Source organism: Nicotiana tabacum, chromosome 9 (genome assembly GCF_000715075.1).
Source record: "Nicotiana tabacum cultivar K326 chromosome 9, ASM71507v2, whole genome shotgun sequence".
In the NCBI taxonomy this organism is placed as follows: Eukaryota; Viridiplantae; Streptophyta; class Magnoliopsida; order Solanales; family Solanaceae; genus Nicotiana; species Nicotiana tabacum.
The window spans coordinates 122,512,770-122,532,963 of NC_134088.1; the positions used below are offsets into that span (position 1 = coordinate 122,512,770).

At 37.0% G+C, this 20,194-nt stretch overlaps 2 protein-coding genes across 4 annotated transcripts in view; one reads left to right on the forward strand and one right to left on the reverse strand.

The window, feature by feature from the left end:
• Positions 1-7,041: 7,041 nt before the first annotated feature.
• On the forward strand, positions 7,042-9,966 carry LOC107799856 (uncharacterized). Its single transcript, XM_016622996.2, has 3 exons — positions 7,042-7,235; positions 8,736-8,868; positions 9,503-9,966. Exons 1-3 carry the CDS (start codon positions 7,057-7,059, stop codon positions 9,557-9,559), a joined length of 369 nt encoding a protein of 122 aa, XP_016478482.2. The 5' UTR covers positions 7,042-7,056; the 3' UTR covers positions 9,560-9,966.
• Positions 9,967-10,213: 247 nt separating this feature from the next.
• The window catches only part of LOC107799855 (uncharacterized), a 29,251-nt gene continuing 19,270 nt past the window's right edge, over positions 10,214-20,194 (reverse strand). For all 3 annotated transcript variants that reach the window (XM_075222175.1, XM_075222174.1, XM_075222176.1), the window contains exons 21-35: positions 19,868-20,035; positions 19,460-19,753; positions 18,649-18,825; positions 17,644-17,907; positions 17,122-17,220; positions 16,826-17,010; positions 16,275-16,610; positions 14,955-15,108; positions 14,691-14,801; positions 13,987-14,154; positions 12,675-12,756; positions 11,631-11,783; positions 11,436-11,548; positions 11,297-11,356; positions 10,214-10,654 (exon numbers count right to left, since the gene is read on the reverse strand). In XM_075222175.1, coding sequence (XP_075078276.1) covers positions 10,451-10,654; positions 11,297-11,356; positions 11,436-11,548; positions 11,631-11,783; positions 12,675-12,756; positions 13,987-14,154; positions 14,691-14,801; positions 14,955-15,108; positions 16,275-16,610; positions 16,826-17,010; positions 17,122-17,220; positions 17,644-17,907; positions 18,649-18,825; positions 19,460-19,753; positions 19,868-20,035 — 2,568 coding nt within the window. In that variant the 3' untranslated portion in view covers positions 10,214-10,450. The remainder of the gene's footprint in view (positions 10,655-11,296; positions 11,357-11,435; positions 11,549-11,630; positions 11,784-12,674; positions 12,757-13,986; positions 14,155-14,690; positions 14,802-14,954; positions 15,109-16,274; positions 16,611-16,825; positions 17,011-17,121; positions 17,221-17,643; positions 17,908-18,648; positions 18,826-19,459; positions 19,754-19,867; positions 20,036-20,194) is intronic.

The window sequence follows — 20,194 nt, forward strand, 5'->3', positions numbered from 1 at the left end:
TTATGCCTTGATCTCAAATAAGTTGAGGTCAGCTGTGAAATATCGCTTTCCAATGTTGTTCCATTTAAGTCCATCTTAATTTATTACTATGACTTTATGAGTCGATAAGAAGATTCGTAAAAACATTGGACTTAAAAGTAAATGTGAACATGATTAAAACCAGCCTGGTTGAAATTCACATGGACAATCTTCATTTTAGATTGCAAATTATTTGCATATTGGTATAGTTCAAATAGTGAGAGTGATACTGTATTTTCTAACAATGTAAGGTAAAGAAAAGGGCAAAGTGTAGCAATAGTTACTTTTAAGCTCGCTATTTAAAATATATCCATAATTTATAAGGGTATTATTATTTTTAGCCCACACCATAAATTATTTAAATTCAGTTGCTGAAAAAATATATAAAAAAAGTGTATAGTTTTTGTATATAAAGATTAGCCAATTCATCCAAACTTCAGGACTAAGTTTGAAATTCAGGACTTCTGGACATAATTTTTGAACTTTAGGACACGATGTACTGAACTTTGAACTTTGAGGTTTAAACTCTAGGACATCGTGTCCTGAAGTTTGAGCGAAATTGGCTAATCTGCTAATACATTGTAAAATATGGATATATTTTAAATAACATGCTTAAAAGTGGCTACCTGATGTCATTTTCACTAAAGAAAAGAGGTGGAGCTAAGATTTAAACCTTAAGGACTCGGGATTATAATCCTTTTAAGTTACCGGCCTAACCCAGCTGAATGCATAATTAATTGATTGCCAGCTATGAGGGTTCGAACCCATGCTTAAAAGTGTCATTTCCACTAAAGAAAAGAGGTGGAAGCTTGGATTTAAAGCTTAAGAGTTCAGGATTATAATCCTTTTAAGTTACCGGTCTAACCCAGCTAAATGCATGATTAATTGCTGGCTATGAGGGTCCGAACCCATGCGCACACAGTGTGCGGAAGATCTTAAGTCTTCCCGCTTAACCACTGGGAAAATCAGCTTGAGTAAGATTATTATGATCAAATTTAGATATTGGAATTAAACAGAAATATTTCTACACCTTCACTCATTAGATACTTTTTAACTTTTATTGTTTTTTTTGTTAGGCCACTTTGTAATTGAATTTAGGATTAATGGGATATAGTTTTGCTGTTTGACCAAGTAATTAAGTGATCACCATGGAATTATGTGTAATTAAGAGAAAGCAGTTACACTTTCAAAATAAAAAATAATAATAAACTGTGTATGTAGTTATGATTGTGCAACAAAACATGACACCGTGAATTACATTGTAATTGTGTTATGGCATGCTTTTTCTACTCTTTTACTATAAGTATCAAATTTTAGCTCATAAGTGGTTTGTTTTGAAGTGACTTTATCAATATGTTAAACACATACGTGTACCAAAAAATATGTTATTATAATTACTATGCTTTGTAATTATTTGGTTGTGTATTAAGGTAGTAACTACACAATAGGTCGTTTTTGATGGGCCCGCAAAATGTTAGAATATTCGGGGTCGGTCGTCCAAATTCTTGTAGATGACATGGACTACAGCACACGAAAATCTAGAAATCGTCTAGAATTATGATTTTATGGGCCTAAAACGCTAAAAACGAGGAACGGTCATGGCAAAGCGATGACTATTGTTCATTAGGTCATTTTTTATGGGCCCAAAATTTGTTAGAAGATTCAGGGCCAGTCGCCGATTCATGTAGATGGCGTGGACTATAGACACGAAAATCTTAGAATCTCCCTCAATTTCTATTTTATGGCCCTAAATGCGAAAAAATGAGGAACGATCAAGGCAAAGCGATAACTATTGTTCATTAGGTCATTTTTTATGGGCCCATAAAATTTTAGGAGATTCGGGGCCGGTCGCCCGAATTCATGCAGATTGCATGGACTATATGCACACGAAAATTCAGGAATCGTCCTAAATTCATGTTTAATGGATTCATGCAGATGACGTGGACTATATTACACGAGAATCTAGGAATCGTCCTAAATTCATGCTTTATGGTCCTAAAATGCTAAACAATGAGGAACGGTCATGGCGAAGCGGCGTCTATCGTTCATTAGATCGCCTTTGATGGTCTCGCAAAATTATAGGAGATTCGGGGCAGATCGCCTAAATTCATGCAGATGACGTGGACTATAGCATACGAAAATATGTGAATCGTCCTAAATTCCTGTTTTATGGTCCTTAAGCGCCAAAAAAGAGGAACGGTCATGGCAAAGCAATGACTAGTGTTCATTAGATTATTTTTATGGGCCCACAAAATTTTAGGAGATTCGGGTCCGATCGCCCGAATTCATGCACATGACGTGCACTATAGTTCACGAAAATGTAGGAATCGTCCTAAATTCCTGTTTTATGCCCCTAAACGCCAAAAAATAAGTAATGGCCATAGGGAAGCGATGACTATTGTTCATTAGGCCGCTTTTGATAGGCCCGAAAGTTTTTAGGAGATTCGGGGCCAATTGCTCGAATTCATGCAAATGACGTGGACTATAACACACAAAAATTAGAGAATCATTCTTAATTCTTGTTTTACTACCCTAAAACGCCAAAAAATGAGGAACTGTCCTGGTGAAGCAATGACTATTGTTCATTAGGTCATTGTTTATGGGCCCGAAAAATATTAGGAGATTCAGGCCTGGTTACCCGAATTCATGCATATGATGTAGACTATAGTACACAAAAATCTGGGAATCGTCTTGAATTCCTATTTTATGGCATTTATAAGGTAAAACATAATGAACTGTTATGGCGAAGTGATGACTATTTTTCATTAGATCTTTTTGTATGGGCCCATTTACGAGATTTAGGGCTGGTCGTCCGAACTCATGCAAATGACATGGACTATATCACACAAAAAACTGGGAATCGTCTTGAATTCCTGTTTTATGGTCCTAAAATGCCAAAAAATGAGGAACGAACATGGCGAAGCAATGACTATTGCTCGTTAGGTCGTGTTTTATAGGCCCATAAAATTTTAGGAGATTCGAGACCGGTCACCTGAATTTATGAAAATAGAGTGGACTATATATAGCACACGAATATCTTGGAATAGTCCTAAATTCCTATTTTATTACATTAAAACACCAAAAAATGAGGAACAGTCATGGTGAAGCGATAACTATTGTTCATTAGGTCATTTTTATGGGCCTGCAAAATTTTAGGAGATTCAGTACCGGTTGTCAGAATTCATGCAGATGACGTGGTCTATAATATACAAAAATCTAAGAATCGTCCTAAATTCCTATTTTATGGCCCTAAAACGCCAAAAAAATGAGGAACTATCAGGACAAAATAATGACTATTGTTCATTAGGTCGTTCTTTATAAGCTTGCTAAATTTTAGAAGATTCGGGGTCGGTCATCCGAATTCATGCAGATGACGTGGATTATTGTGCATGAAAATATGGGAATCACCCTACACTCCTATTTTATGGCGCTAAAATGCCAAAAATATGGAACGATCATGGCAAATTGATGACTATTGTTCATTAGGTCCTTTATGATGGCCCGCAAAATTTTAGGAGATACAGACCAGTCTCCTGAATTTATGTTGATGGCGTGGAGTGTAGCACACGAAAATATAAAAATTGTCTTGAATTCCTATTGTATGGCCCTAAAACGCCAAAAAAAAAGGAACGGTCATGGCAAAGCAATGTCTATTGTTCATAAGGTTATTTTTTATGGGCCCACAAAATTTTGGGAGATTGAGGCCGGTCGCCCGAATTCATGCAGATGGCGTGGACTATATAGCATATGAAAATCTTAGAATCTCCCTGAATTCCTGTTTTATGACCCTAAAATGGGTAAAATTGAGGAACGATAAAGGTGAAACGATAACTATTGTTCATTAGATCATTTTTATGGCACACAAAAATTTAGAAGATTCGGGGCTGGTCGCCCGAATTCATGTAGATGACATAGACTGTAGTACACGAAAATTTAGAAATTGTCCTGAATTCCTGTTTTATGACCCAAAAAGGCCAAAAAATGAGGAAAGGTCTTGGCGAAGCGTCATCTATTATTCATTAAGTTGTGTTTGATATGCCCGCAAATTTTTAGGAGATTTGGGGTTGGTCGCCCGAATTCATGCAAATAGCGTAAACTATAGCATACGAAAATGTGGAAATAGTTGTGAATTCCTGTTTTATGATCCTAAAATGATAAAAACGAGGAACGATCATGGAGAAACGATTACTATTGTTCATTAGGTCATTTTTGATGGGCCCACAAAATCTTAGGAGATTCGGGGCTGGTCCTCCGAATTCATAAAGATGGCGTGGATTATTGCGTACGGAAATGTGAGAATCGTCTTAAATTCCTATTTTATGGCGCTAAAACACCAAAAAATACGGAATAGTCGTAGCGAAGCGATGACTGTTGTTCATTTGGTAGTTTTTTGTGGTCCTGCAAAATTTTTGGAAATTTGGGACCGGTCGCCCGGATTCATGCTGATGGCGTGGACTATAGCACCCGAAAATTTGGGAATAGTTATGAATTCATGTTTTATGGTTCTAAAATTTTAAAAGACGACGAACGGTCATGACGAAATTATGACTATTGTTCATTATGTCATTTTTTATTGGTCCGCTAAATTTTAGGTGATTCAGAGTTGGTTGCCCGAATTCATGCGCATGGCATGGATTATTGTGCAAGAAATATGGGAATCATCCTAAATTCCTATTTTATGGCGCTAAAACACCAAAAAATGTGGAATGTTCATAGCGAAGCAATAACTATTGTTCACTTGGTCATTTTTTATGAGCCCACAAAATTTAAGGAGATTCAGGACCGGTCACCCAGATTCATGCAGATGGCGTGGACTATAACACACAAAAATTCGTAAATCATCCTAATTCCTGTTTTATGGCCCTAAAACGTCAAAAAATAGAAAACAGTCATATCGCAAAGCGATGACTATTGTTCACTTAGTCATTTTTTATATGCCCGTAAAATTTTAGGAGATACGGGGCCGGTCACCCAGATTCATGCAGATGGCGTGAACTATAACACACAAAAATCTGGAAATTGTTCTGAATTCCTATTTTATAGCCCTAAAATACCAAAAATGAGGAACGATCATGGTGAAGCGATGACTATTGTTTGTTAGGTCATTTTTTATAGGCTCGCTAAATTTTAGGAGATTTGGGGCGGTCACTCGAATTCATGGAGATGGCGTGGACTATAACACACGAAATCTAGGAATCGTCCCGAATTCATGTTTTATGGCCCGAAAACGCCAAAAAAATATGGAACAGTCATGGCGAAATAATTATTATTATTCATTAGGTCGTTTATGATTGGCCCGTAAAATTTTAGGAAATACGGAGCGGTCGCCCGAATTCATGCTGATGGCGTGGAGTGTAGCAAACGAAAATGTAGAAATCGTGTTGAATTCCTGTTTGATGGCCCTAAAACACTAAAAGACGAGACGGTCATGGAGAAGCGATGACTATTGTTCATTAGGTCGATTTTTATACACAGGTAAGATTTTAGGAGATTCGGTGCCGATCGCCTGAATTCATGCGGATGGCATGGCGTGGACTATAGCACACGAAAATAAAAAAATCATCCTCAATTCCTGTTTTATGGCCCCAAATCGCTAAAACACGAGGAACTGTCGTGGCAAAACTGTGACTATTGTTTATTAGGTCATTTTTATGGGCCCGCAAATTTTTAGATGATTCGCCCTAATTCGTGCTAATGGCATGAACTATAGCATACGAAAATCTAGGAAGTGACTTGAATTTCTGTTTTATGGCGCCCTAAAACGTCAAAAAATGAGAAACGGTCATGGCGAAACAATGACTATTGTTCATTAGGTCGTTTATATGGGGTCGCAAAATTTTATGATATTTAGGGCTGGTCGCCCCAATTCATGCAAATGGTATGGAGTATAGCACGAAAATATGAAATTGTCCTGAATTCTTATTTTATGGCGAAACGATGACTATGGTTCGTTAGGTCATTTTTTATGGGCCCGCAAGATTTTAAATGATTTGCCCGAATTCGTGCCGATGGCATGGACACACACGAAAATTTAGGAAGTGCCTTGAATTTCTGTTTATAGCCCTAAAACACCAAAAAATAAGAAACGGTCATGGCAAAATAATGACTATTGTTCATTAGGTCATTTTTATGGGGCCGCAAAATTTTATGATATTCAGGGCTGGTCGCCCGAATTCATGCCAATGGCATAGAGTATAGCACGAAAATATGAAAATTGTCCTGAATTCTTATTTTATGGCCCTAAAACGTTAGGAAATGAAGAATGGTCATGGCGAAACGATGACTATTGTTCATTAGGTCGTTTTTATGATCTCGCAATTTTTTTGGATATTCAAGGTGGGTCTCCCGAATTGATGGCGTGGAGTATACCACACGAAAATATGAGAACCATCTTGAATTCTTATTTTATGGTCCTAAATTCCTGTTTTATGGTCATAAAATGCCAAAAAATGAGGAACGGTCACGACAAATTAATGACTATTATTCATTAGATAGTTTTTTATGAGCCCGTAAAAGTTTAGGAGATTTGGAACCGGTTGCCCCAATTCATGCAGATGGCGTGGACTATAGCACACGAAAATTTGTGAATCGTCCTGAATTCCTGTTTTATGGCCCTAAAACGCCAAAAATCGAGGTACGGTCATGGCGAAGCGATGATGATTGTTTATTAGGTTTTTTTATGGGCCCGCAAAATTTTAAGAGATTCGGGGCTGTGAGCAACTAATTTTGACCATATATAGATTTTTCATTACTTTTTAGTGTGTAAATATTTACAAAGTTTAATCTTGATATTTCAGCTTTTATTTTACCTTTTAAAAGTATTTTACCTTTTTAAAGGTTTTATTTATGAAAATTGAAAATACAATAATTTTGACATTTTTTTTTACCACTCATTTTCAATCATTGACTTCTTAATTTATCACCAAGGTTTATTGACATTTTACCTATGGAGTTTATTGGGCCTGTTCAACCCGTCTCCTCTGACCCGATCCGACCCGACCCGACTGAACCGCTAATTTCAGGAGCAAAGTGTATCTTATGTCCTCACAGGTAAAAATGGCGGCATCATTGAGATGGGCACTACAGCTACACAAGGACGTTCCAAAAGCAGCACGATTCTACTCAGAGGGCTTAGATTTCACCATTAATGTCTGTACTCATAGATGGGCCGAGCTCCAATCTGGACCCCTCAAACTTGCTCTCATGCATTCACCCAGGTCTTTTATCTTCATCTCCACATTGATATTTGATCAATTTGGTTAAAGTTCACATTTTTGGGTTCTGGGGTTGGGTGGTTTAGTGTGGTTATATTTGAAATTTAGTGGTTTTTGAAAATTTCCAGTATTGTTATTTCATTTTCTAGGATACCCATGTAACCAAACAGTTGATTGTCGATCAAGATGTGTTAAAGTGCACATTTTGGATTTTGAGATTGGGTAGTTTAGTGTGGTTATATTTGAAATTTAGTGGTTTTTGAGAATTTCAGTATTTTGTTTTCATTTTCTTGGGTACCCGTACAACCAAACAGTTGATTGTTGATCAAGTTGTGTTGAAGTTCGCATTTTGGCGTTCTGAGATTTGAAAGTTGGTTTTTAAGAATTTCAGGAATTTTTTCCATTGCAGCTGTTTCGCCCCATCCAAAAGGATAAAATAGCAATAATTTGTTCGATTAATCCTCTAAACATTACCGCTGATGATTATGATCTTGTATAACCAACTGTAAGGGATTGATTGGATGATGGTTTGGAATAACTAGTTCCGGCATAAAATAATACAGTGTTCGACTGGCTGCATAAAAAGAAAATAATTGCCGCATAACTAATGCAGTGTTTGGTTTGACGATGTTTAAAGAAGTTGCATACATTCCTTTGATTCAAATTCTCATTTTGCTACTGAATGTGCTAATAATTTTGCTAGTGCCATGCCTTTTTAGATCATTGGTTGATATACTAAGAAAATGTATTATTTCTTTAGTTAGAGTAAGTTGGATTAGAAAATCTTTTATACATCATAGTGAGTTATATGTTTGCTACACTAGTTTTAGATCAAGGAATAACTTATGGACAATTCTGACAGGAAATTTGGTTTGTAAGAAGGAATGCATTAAATCAACTCTTATTTGACTAGGCATTGTAGATTAGTGATATCAAGGTTAGCTTCCAATCATTTCTTTTAATGATGTCAAGGCTACTGGGTGAATCTCCTTTGATAGAGTATAAGGCCAGTTCAGTGTGTATTAGGATGATTTGCCATTTGATAAGGTCGAGTTATGATAAACCTCAATTCTTACTGCATCACCCTTACAGCCCTGGATATGCCTCCATCTTCGTTAAGAGTTCTGTTTAGTTTGATATCATTTGCTTACTGTATTTGTGGCATATATTCAGCTGCATTTTAAGTCATTGCTCCTCTATCCAATCATCTGTATCTTAATATGATCTCAGGAGCCGAGAATGTGTACGATGACCCTACTGTCCTTTTTTCTTTTTTATTCTTCTGCCAAAACTTCATTAAGTAGCCGATTCACAAGTTGCGTGCAATCGTTTCAAGTTTTAGTCTGCAGCTCAAACTGGCACATTAACTATGACAATTATCTGTTTTTGGTTACTGATTAATATTACTTTGTATCAATTCGTCACTTTTTTCTGCTTATGATTCTGATTTTTTTTGTTATTGAACAGCATACAACTGATTAGCTGCTAACTTTAGTTTTACAGTGATGTTGTGGTGCAGAAGGGATACTCATCCCTCCTGTCCTTTACAGTTGCTGATATAAATAACTCAGTGACTAAGCTATTGGCTTTAGGTGCTGAGTTGGATGGCCCCATCAAATATGAAATCCATGGAAAGGTAACCAAAATTTCATAGGTTACTCTTCTACTCTTCTCGTCGCTTTTAATTACTAGTATCATTGTTATTGTACTAATATTATCACTGAATAATCTAACTATTTATCCTAGTTGCTACCTGTGCTATATTCTGTTTCACCACTCCGGTATTCTTTTTCTTTTTCATTTTTTATTATAAGAAGAGATTGCAAATTCTGCTATGAAACTAGCATAAAATGTGAACTTTGATGTGCTGCTCTAAACCATTATAAGTTGAATGGACATAAGTTTCCTTCCCATGTTAGCTGTGTTACTGCTATTTGGATTGGTTCATATTTATGTGGTTTGCTTATAGTTGTTAACCGGCAAACTATTACTGGTTTATGCTTGTTGTCTACATATTGATTCGGAGTTTTCTGTTTGATGGTACTAATATATTGTCCCTTCCCTTCTCTTCTCGTATTTTCCGTCTTCTTGAGCCGAGGGTCTTTAGGAAACAGCCTCTCTACTCCTTCGGGGTAGGGGTAAGGTCTGCGTACACATTACCCTCCCCAGACTCCACTTGTGGGATTTTACTGGGTCGTCGTCGTCGTTGTTGTGCTGCAATCAGCATTAGTTTTCCACCATCATTCACATACCGTACATGGCTCTTGTAGGTTGCTGCATTGAGGTGTGTGGATGGGCATATGTTGGGTCTTTATGAGCCGTCCTAAGACTTATAAGAGACAACTACTTGAAGGTACAGTAAATGAAATCTCGACTTCTGTTAACAAGGCAAATTGGACAAATTTTGCAGTTGGGTATTGTTGAAAGAGAGATTTCAGTCTTGTTCATGGAGGTGAAGCACAACAAGAGAGAGGAGATAGTCATTACAGTACCAATTGTTTACAGCAAGAGACAAGCCATTACAATAGTTGAAATTCCTTCAATAATGTTTTGATGATCCATTCTGGTTAATTAAACTAAGCTACTAGTTCTCTAGGGACCTGTATTCGAGCATTGCAAATCATTGTTAAGTTTGAGTATAGAATGAAATCTCTATGAATAGAATGTAAAAAGATAAGGACTGAATGCTGAACCAGTTTCCGCCATTTTTTTATATTATTATTATTTCAAATTAGTATTTGAGTTTTAAGGTTTCTCAAACTGAAGTGACTAGTAGTTCAATGAATTAACGATATAGAAAAAGCACGACATTTTCGCTGTTGAGAATTTAACTTTATACATCTCAAATGTACATTAGCAATTCTACCAGTGAGTTCACTTGATCCTCGTTATCAAAATATAACCTAGCTAATGTAACATACTAAATAATCACAAATCTCGACTGTTAAAGATCAACATACTCTGAAAATAAGAAATGATGATTACAACAAAAAGAAATCATCAGAAATTTTCATTAACTCGAAAATTTCGAGGTTACATGATTGATCTCCATGCAATCATATAATCATTAATAAATGACTTGTCATTACATTATAGTATAGTAGAGTTCAGCTTTGCTTGACAAGCTCAAGATCTTTGAATTTCAAATTTTGTTCAATACAATGGGTTCTGCATTCCATGCGAAGGGTATCCCTGTCGTCCAGATATTATCACTGAATTCAACTTGAAACTTTGTGCTCTTTTTCGAGGTTTTCTAGAATGTCAATGCATCTCTTGAGCAAAGACTTAGCATGCTCATTCTTTTCCACATCATAGACTTGCACAAACTCACGGCTGACTGCCACTTCTCCACCAGGCAACTGTCCAGTCGCTTTCAATAAGTTCACCATTTCCAGCAGGCACTCTGAAGCTGCAATGTGAACCTGAGTTTGTGCACGGATAGAATGTTTTAGGTGCACAATCAAATATCGGAAAAAAATATATAACTTGATTGAAAAAATATCACCCCCAGACCTAACAAACTGAGCAAGAATTTTCTTGGAAAAAATTTCTATGATTGCAAATACTAGTCACAAAAATGTCTGCTATAACCTGATTGAGCTTTTGCCAAAAGAATGATGAGATCAGAGTTCATTTCAGCATCATTCACGTTTCTGTTTCACTGCAGAAACTGCTAAATGCATGCTGTGGGAACCTTGTGGGTCAGAAAGGATGTCAAATCCACAGAAAGGTTACTAACTTCCATCACCATAAAATAAGATTGCGTGACCAGAAGATAGGACCGCTGAGAAACAAGTATACAACAGCGATCTATTCTTATGATTGATTCTAACCAGCAGGGAAAATTAGCTGAATTACTCAAGTGAGGAGGAGGATATCACAATTTGCAATTGGAAAAAAGTAAAGGTAGGAAGAGTCAACAGCATGAAGAGAGCTCCATTCAACGTAACAGCGGACAATCAGGTGTAGATAGTGGACGAGATGAAATAATACTAATGACACATGTGAAAGAGGGAATGCAGTTTCTTTCTGATAAGCTTAACAGTATAGTGAAGATGACATACCTGAGCAATTTTTACTGTTTGTATAATTTCAAGTACTTTCACAGAGGTTTTGCAGAACAACTGGAAGTGACAGAAGAATTCAGATTAGAATCCAGGTACACTACTAAGGGCATAAATGCAACTTTGGGATATGAATCACCTCATGAACAAAAGCAACTATGCTGGTATATTGAGAAGTATCCTGAGAATCAACCGTCTGTGTGTGCAGCTTTGAGCATAGCTCCTTAATTGAGGAAAAAACAGACACTTTAACTGCAGAAAGGAAACAAGCATATCAGGACAGGAAAAACTATTACTCTCTTGGTAAGGATAAAGAATGTTACGAGGGGCATACCTGCCCATGGAAAGTTAGGTGAAAGTGAAATTAAGAAAAACTCAATCAAGTGCTTCTGCTGTTGAATAATATCAGATGTGCGTGCTATGTGAATGCTTGCTGTTACACAATTTACTATCTTGTCATGTGCAGAAGAAAAATCCTCCTCGTCTCCTGAAAATTATAAAAAGACATAATCAGATAAATCATTTCTCCATCTTTTCCTTTAGAGAGGCCTACAGGAATCATTTCTCCATCTTTTCCAAGGGTCTACAGGAAACAACCTCTCTGCCTTCACAACGTATGGGTAAGGTCTGCGTACATACTACCCTCCCCAGACCCCATTTGTGGGATGCACTGATATGTTGTTGTTGAGACCTATAGCCTTTATAAAAAATGATGAGGGAGGGGCACAGATAAACCCACAAGATAGGTAAAGATGGCCAAAGTTTAATTCAAATTCAAGGTCTAGGCTGATGCACTCAATGCCCAGGGCACAATTGTACTACAAAGTCTTTCACCACAATTTAGCAAAAAAGCCAGGAAGCTCTAAAACTAGAACTCCTTTTTTTTCCCACAATGAAGCATGTTGTGATGCTTAGAGATTCTGTCTTTTTAAGACAAGGGTACGAGAGGGGAGAGGGCAACCTGGTGCAGGAAGCTCTCGCTAAGCGCGGGATCCAAAGAAGGATAGTCTATTATACGCAACCTTACTTTGTATTTCTGCAAGAGGTTATCACAGTCAACTCTTACCAGTGCACTAAGGTTCCCACTCTGGCTTAAAAGAAGGGTACGGGAAACTATTTATAAAGCTTTTCTTCCTCCACCAACACCCCAAAAAAACATATTAAATAATAAATTAATAAATACCAAAAGAAAAAGTAACCCAGAGGTTTCACAAAGATGCTAACTTGAAGACTTATAATCAAGAAGAAAGTTTTGGATGGGCTGAAACTGAAATTTAAAATATTGGACGTAAAATGGATTCAAACACGCAAATATGCAACACTACCTATCGTACATCTTTCATGAGGCCAGTAACAAACAAAATAATTCATGCAATACCTTTAATTTGCAGACTGCACATGTCAAATAATTGTGGAAAAGCTTTATTGAAGAAGTCTGGATTATTGAATGCCTTTATAACCTGAAAGGAGAGTCGAGCAAAGGAAATAGTATTGGTGCCATGAAACACGAGAATGGTAACACATTGTTCTAAATGATCAAATATAAAACTAGAGAACAAAAAGCAGAAACTAGACAATCAAAAAGTGATTTGCTTTCGACCTTAGATTATTTTGTAATGTATATGGAAAGCAAGGAACAGTGTAGTCCATATCAGCATCCAACGTATCTACTAAAATCCACCTATCTTGGCCAACTTCTATCCTGAAGAGCATTTAACATGCTGTAACTTTCATACAGCACTATAATATTGGTTCGTAGCTTTTTCAACTATACCTCAATCCAAAGCAAGTTGGGATTGGCTACATGAATCCTCACTGACCATGTTAACCATACCATATGACCTAAAATTTCCTTCAGATAGAGAGCTATCTCTGAAACATTATCCTGAATTCATGATTGAGTAGCAAGGAGTTCTCAAGGCTCCCTTTTGCTGAAAATCAGTGGCTTAACAATGAAACAAGTGTTCTATTTGAGTGATAGCTTCATTTTTAGTAGAACAAGCTATATCTATCCGGTTATCCACTTCTTGCAGCAGAAAATTTTCACCTTTAATCCCTTTGGTGTAAATTGCTGAACATTCTAGACATAGATTAAGGTTTTTGAGCATTCTTCAACTCTTGGGGGTCCTTTTTTCTGGAAGAGGGATGTGGGAGGGAGTTCAATTCAGCTGAAGGTTTGACAAAAATTAAACTGCCACAAACTCTACAACACTACAAGCACAAGTTTTAATGAGGATTTGAACATTATAGAGCACACATACTGCTACCGGAGTATATCTATGCAACGTAGACACATATCAGTACCTTTTCAATACCCGCTTCTCAGTAAATTATTATTTCTATATTTACATTATCTTAGCATATCTAATGGATTATGGAAGAAGAAGAATGATTTGATAGCAATCAACTATGAAGGTATAAGTCATTTCACTTAGATCTTCAATTTCTTTTTAAGTGGGAATTGGGACTCGAATTTTGCAAGTCCTAAGACTTTTATTTGACCTTATCTCTCACAAGGGAAGAAAGTGTTATGTCTTGAAATGACTCTTCCACGTAATCAGTGGTCAAAAAATGAAAATAATTCATTGAAAAATATCCACACAACTGCTGTTAGACATTTCAGGCAAAAATATTCATGTGCTCCTGCCTGCATGAATAAAGGTGCGTAAACATCCAGAGTGCCTAATTACCTGCTCAAGACAGGAGAAAGCTGCTTCGCGGTACTTTTTGGCTTTTTTTGTGCATGCAGATAATATGAGACTCAAAATGGCATTTGGAGAGTCGGGATCAGCAGCAGAAATTGCTTTATGACACGACATACAGAGTGAAGATAACGCACAGAGTACTGCGTCCTTTCCCTGCAACATATCAACACATTTTCCTGTTAAATCATCACTTCTCACAACAATGAAACAATGAACACGATACTCCGTACAAGTGTGATTTCTATTCATTCCTAGCGCATGATCACCAATTGTGAATCCACCTAAATGAGAAGATAACTCTTGTACGCGATCAAGTCATGTACAAGTAGAACTGTGAAAATCTGAATGGAATATTTACTCAAGAAGTATCATAAGCAGTGAGATTACTCTTCACAATATTCTGGAAAAGATTAAAGTGACAGTAATAACGATAAAGCTTAACTAAAACAATCCAGGTGATAAATTAACCCTTCTGGGATTCAAAACACCCTAGAATAATTGTGTCCGACTTGGTATTTGATATCTCAACCCAAACTTTTATCTACTTCAATACTATACTGTAAGATGTAGTATTCGAATAATTTTTTCATTTGGAGTGTACTGATATATAGTCAATACACATAACTTTGGATGGAGAGAACAAGAGGAAATAATTCCAGTTAGGCAAAAGAAAAAGTACCAATTCATACCTCCCATAGGCGTCCAGGTATTTCCTTCAAGAGAGATGAGAGCAGAACATGGTGCTGTGAGGATACCACCTCACCAAGGGTGTCACATAGCTTACTGATTGCCTGAGCAGCCTGCATGAGAAAATAAGCAGAATAGTATAACTCCAGAGACTACCCAAATTCCAAAATACCTTTTCCGTTAAGGTGCAAAGGGGAAAAACGCAGATGATTAAATTTCATGTATTCGTCTAGGTAAAGGAGTGAATATAAGAACATCATTAATACCTTCCGTTTACTAGACCATGAGGATGACATAATTCCTCCACTGATAAGCTCAACGATCTCCCCCAAGTACAATTGAAGAGTAGCCCGTTCACTACTCATATTTTCTTCCCACATTTCTTCATACAGACAAGAAACAGATTTTTCATCTTCAAATCTGCATAAGATATTTATTGGTGACAACGGATAAGCACTAGCAATTGAAAATACAGTTAGGAGCCGCAAATGAACACGCAGCACAAGCACAAGGTTCAGTTATGCAAATATTGTACAAGTATCAGCATGTAAGAAAAGCAAATCCTCAACCCCCTGAGGTAAATTCAGAAATTCAAAGAGGAAAAGAAAAGTGGAGGTAGAAAGATCAGTAAGTTCAGAGTTCACATTGACTACATCAGGCTGTTCGGCCACTAGAAGTTCAAGAACTACATAAATTTTCTTCTAAAAATAACATATAAAAAAGTTTGTTAAAAAGGGGTCCTAGATATCTTGTATCATCAAATAGTCATTTCTCTCAGCTGTCAAGCCACATAGATTCCTTTTTCAATGAGATAAATTGCAACAACAGCCACAAAGATGAAACATCTGCTAAATTCAATGATCTGGTCCACCAGCTAAGAGTCTTGTGACTTGAAAAGAAAAGAGGTGACTTTCCATGTAAGTAGCCAACAAATGAGGCACAGGCGTCAAAACCACTTAGGACGAAGATATCAGGTTCATTTGAATAGTATTGCAAAATGGACTTCAAACAAGAAGTAATAATGCCAATAATTAACTGGAAGTTGAAGGACACACTTGACAACAGAAAACGTACAAATTTTGGCGGAAGAAATAATGAAACAAGAAGGCATATTCTTACAGAGAATTGATATAAGAAACTGACAGCAAAACCCACCAGTACTAAAAATTCGCCAAAAAGAGAACAAAGAAACAGTATGTAATAATGACGTTAAAAGCAGGTGTTACCCTGACCTCAAGCTAACAAACTTTTCCCAAAGATCAAGACTCTGAGAGTGGGGCAATAAAAATTGCCATTCATGTGAGAATATAGGGTCCTAACAAAGAAACTTAAAGAAAAAACATTTGAGGTGTCAACATAAGTTAGCGTTGTCGGAGTACTCAAGAACAAGTATAGTTAGAACTTGTTGTCACTTCTTGCACCACGGTATCTATCTGTAGAAAATGATGCAACCTTAATTATCAAGAATTTATATATCGTTGTGTTATCTTGTTTAAACAAAGAAAGGAAACGTAAATCAGTAAATATGTACATAAAAAGTTACCATCACAGACTATGAAACAGAGAAACGACAGAGAGATTTTGACCTTGACATAAATATAACTGGCACAATCACGTCATTATATCCACCCAAAACATCAGCAGCCGTGGAAAAGTAGCATTTCAATAAAACTGCACATGAAATTTGTTCATTCTTGTCTCCAAGATGTAAAGCAGCAGTGTCTTCAATCAACTTCTGGGCCTGAGAAGGAGTCGCATACTTCAGAACTGTAGCACAAGCATTTGCAAACGCACGTTTTGATGTACCACTTCTTTCCTCCTTGACAGCTTGAAATAGAAGTCTCAGTAGCATGGTTGTAAAAGGTTTGATATTTACACCAACTTTCTGTGCTAACAAGCTTATAAAATTTGCTACACCAACCCTATAAATAGGAGAACAAATAAAGTGAATCAGACTTAAGAACTACATCAATGGCAGTTGACCTCTAAACAAATGGGAATCTCTTCAATTTTTGAGAACGAAAGGTAAATAATCATTCAAGTGACCCGTACGATAGAGAGAACTTGATAAATGCACACAAAAATTCAACCAAATTGCATTTCCTACGTAAATTACCATATGGAACCTGCAATATACCTGGTATTTAATCCAACACCAACACGAACTAACTGAGCGACACGAGGTACCAATAATTCCAATGACTGGGAATCAATAACATCAACACAACGATCAAGAGTTTCCCACATTGGAGAGCCCTTTGCTATTGATATACGGAGGTTTTCAAGCTTTTCTGTTTGTATTCCAACATTTGCTGCGTGCAACTGAGATAAGAGAGGGGGGAAATATACAAAACGAAAAGAGAAATAAAATTATGTTTAAGACAATAAAAAGTACCAAAGCAGTAAAATCAGAAACCACAGTATTAGCCACACCTCAACATAATTTAACCCCTGGTCTTCCAGGCTTGATAAGCTTTCAAGCATGCAGCAGACTAGATCAGGTAGATGCGGCCGAAGAGCAATACCTGCACCCTGCAATTATTGAACAAACTGTTAAAAGAAAGTCGATGAACTAAAATGCAGGCTTGAAATCAAAACAAACTTATTGGATCTATGCAAGTAGGAAAAAGGCGGAATATTTGCATGGCCCCTAGAATGGAATAGGCATGTTTCTCTTTCATCTAAAACATCTTTTACTATATACACACGATGATTGTCAACTGCCAGACAAGAACTTCCACATTCAACAATGGCGCAATAATTCAAGAATAATTCAAGAATATTGCATATCGAAGCAAAGAGAATTCTGCTCAGTCAAATCTGAACAGAAGCACCATAATGAATCAAACTGAAAAGATTAACAGAGAAGGAACGGCAAATGGCATTGCGGGTATATGTCAACAAGACAGATTCAACAGTTCAATTATCTAGTTAGAAGTAAAATCAGAAGCGAACCTTCGTGAGTTTTGTAACCACTCCAATGGATGCCTTCCGAATGTTTTCAACCTTACTCATTATGCCTTCAGATAGCAGTAACGGCAACACAATCTCCATTGTCTTTGTTGCCTCCAAAACTGGTGTGAGAGAAACATCACATAACCTCAGTGTTAGAGCAGTGATAGCCCGGCATAATCTGTCACCCGAATTTCGTACAGACTCCTTTATGTCATCCATTGCACGGAAAGCAGTAGTCCATATTCTTTTTAGGTGCTTCTCAACCTATAACATATGCAATACTGACTTTGTCAGATAAGGCAACAATAATGCTATAAGGGATACCATGAATCAACAGAGCAACAAGCACACCAAATTAAATTATATGGACAATATGCCAAACTATAACAATACAAGACAGAAAAACTTCAGGAAAAGCTTCTTTATCAATTGCTTCCCTGCAAGCAATGCAGAGTGGAATTACCAGGTTTCTCTACAGAAAATAAGTACTTCTGTGATGCTCCAAATACCTTCTCTATGAGACCAAGTTTAGGTCAAGTATGATAACCTCAATAACAACAATCCTTTTTTTTTTATAAGTACCTTAATAAAAATAATCTCTTTTCTCTTCTTTTATTCTTCTTTCCTTTTCTTTTGACAAGACTGATAAATGAAATAGTTTCGATCATGCATGGCTGCATACAGCATGATTCCTAGTGTCTATAAAAATTAAAAACTTTCACCAACTTCTCAATCATGGTTTACCAATTTACACGCACCACGATTATTCCACTGATTACCTGGTACTTCCCACCAGCACAGGTACCGGGTAACTCTTCCCGGCAAGGCTTAGGTAAATGGAAAGAAGTCACCTAGTGATTTCTCCTCTGCTGGGATTTGGTCGTTTTGGCTCGCTTCATCGTACACTAGGCCACACTCTTGGACGCCACTTTAATCACTATTACAATGGTTTCTCAAATACAAGTGCTATTTCCTTGCGCATACGATGACAAACAATGATTTTACCTGATCAAATTTACGTCCTTGGATTACATCGGAAAGTGCATGACAAGAAGCCTCTCGTGATCGCCAAAGTCGAGATCCGCTTTGAGTCAAAAGATCATCCATAACAAGATCGAAATGCTCATCAATTGTCTTTTTTGAATCTGGAATCAGTGATCTCCAAATATGTGTCATTGCATCCTAAGTGAAAAGATAAAGTAGTTCAAAACTGGACAAACTACCTCAAAACACCAATTTCCCACCCCAAAGAAAAAATCATACATGCTGAGAAGAATAAGATAGCACTATGAAAATTTTGAAATATGATATATAAAAAATACAACCTATATAACAGCAATACTGGGTATGTTGTTGTATATAACGGCAATAAAACATAGTCAACTATAAACGGCAATCACAGCGGCCAGTAGGACATCAACTTCCTTAATATAAAAAGTAATTTTATAAGAAACTGCATAGACCACCCTTTCTCCCTCTTACCACAAATTCGGAGAAAAGCATAAGCATAAAACAACCAACTAAACAGTTCTCAGATAGCAGAAGAAATGCCAAAACGATCACAGACAGTAGGACATCAACTTCTTTAATAAAAAAAGCTAACAATACCAAGTTGCATGGCAACCACCTTTCTTTCCCTCTTACCACTAATTCTTAAAAAAAAGAAAAAATAACAAGCTTAAATAGTTCACATACAGCAGCTAGAACAGCCAAAATGATCTTTAAGATTGCTTGCAAGAATATTATTAAGCTAAGCCCCTACCAAACTAGGGATACAGGAAATATCGGCTCCGCACAAGCACTTATGTAGAAGTACCTGCACATTCTTATCAGGATCATACTGATAACGAACCAGTCTTGGAACAAGAGCTCGCAAGTAAGGTTGCAGAGCATCCCCAGCATGCTTGGCTATCTTGGAGAACCCAAAGGCCGCACCTCTTTTAGAATTCAAAGATGCCTGATAATTGGCCAAGTCCATGAACTTATAAATCAAGTCCGGCTGCCCCATCTCGTTTGCCAAGTTGCAAAGCTCCTTGTAAGTACTTAATTTCCCTCCACTAGGACTTTCACCAATTGCACCCTCGTGAAACACTTCAGACTCTTCTACAAGCTAGGCAAACAAAATGAAAAAACTGATTTCAGAGCAAAAAATGGGTAGAGACAAAAAAGACACAACAGGAAAAGATTGGTAAAGAATTTAGCAAGACAAAAGCAGTCATCAAACCTTAACAGCCCTTTTCCTCTTCCCTGAGCCAGTAAGAGTGCCAACAAGAGCATTCACTAAGTTTTTCTTCATAGAAGCATCTCCAAGCTCATATACAACACTAAGGCCCTGAGATGCCAGCTCCTGGGTAAGCTCATTCTGCTCAGCCAGAAGGTGAGAGAATGCTTCCTACAATAAAACAATAGTCGGCACTCAAAAGGCGCTGGTAAAAGGTTTTGCTTTGGAAACAACAAAGTAAAAGAGGGCTACTTTGATTTCTTAAGATAATTGCAGAAGCATAGGCCTCAAGGTTAAAAAGATACTCCACTAGTTAGTTACTAAAATTGC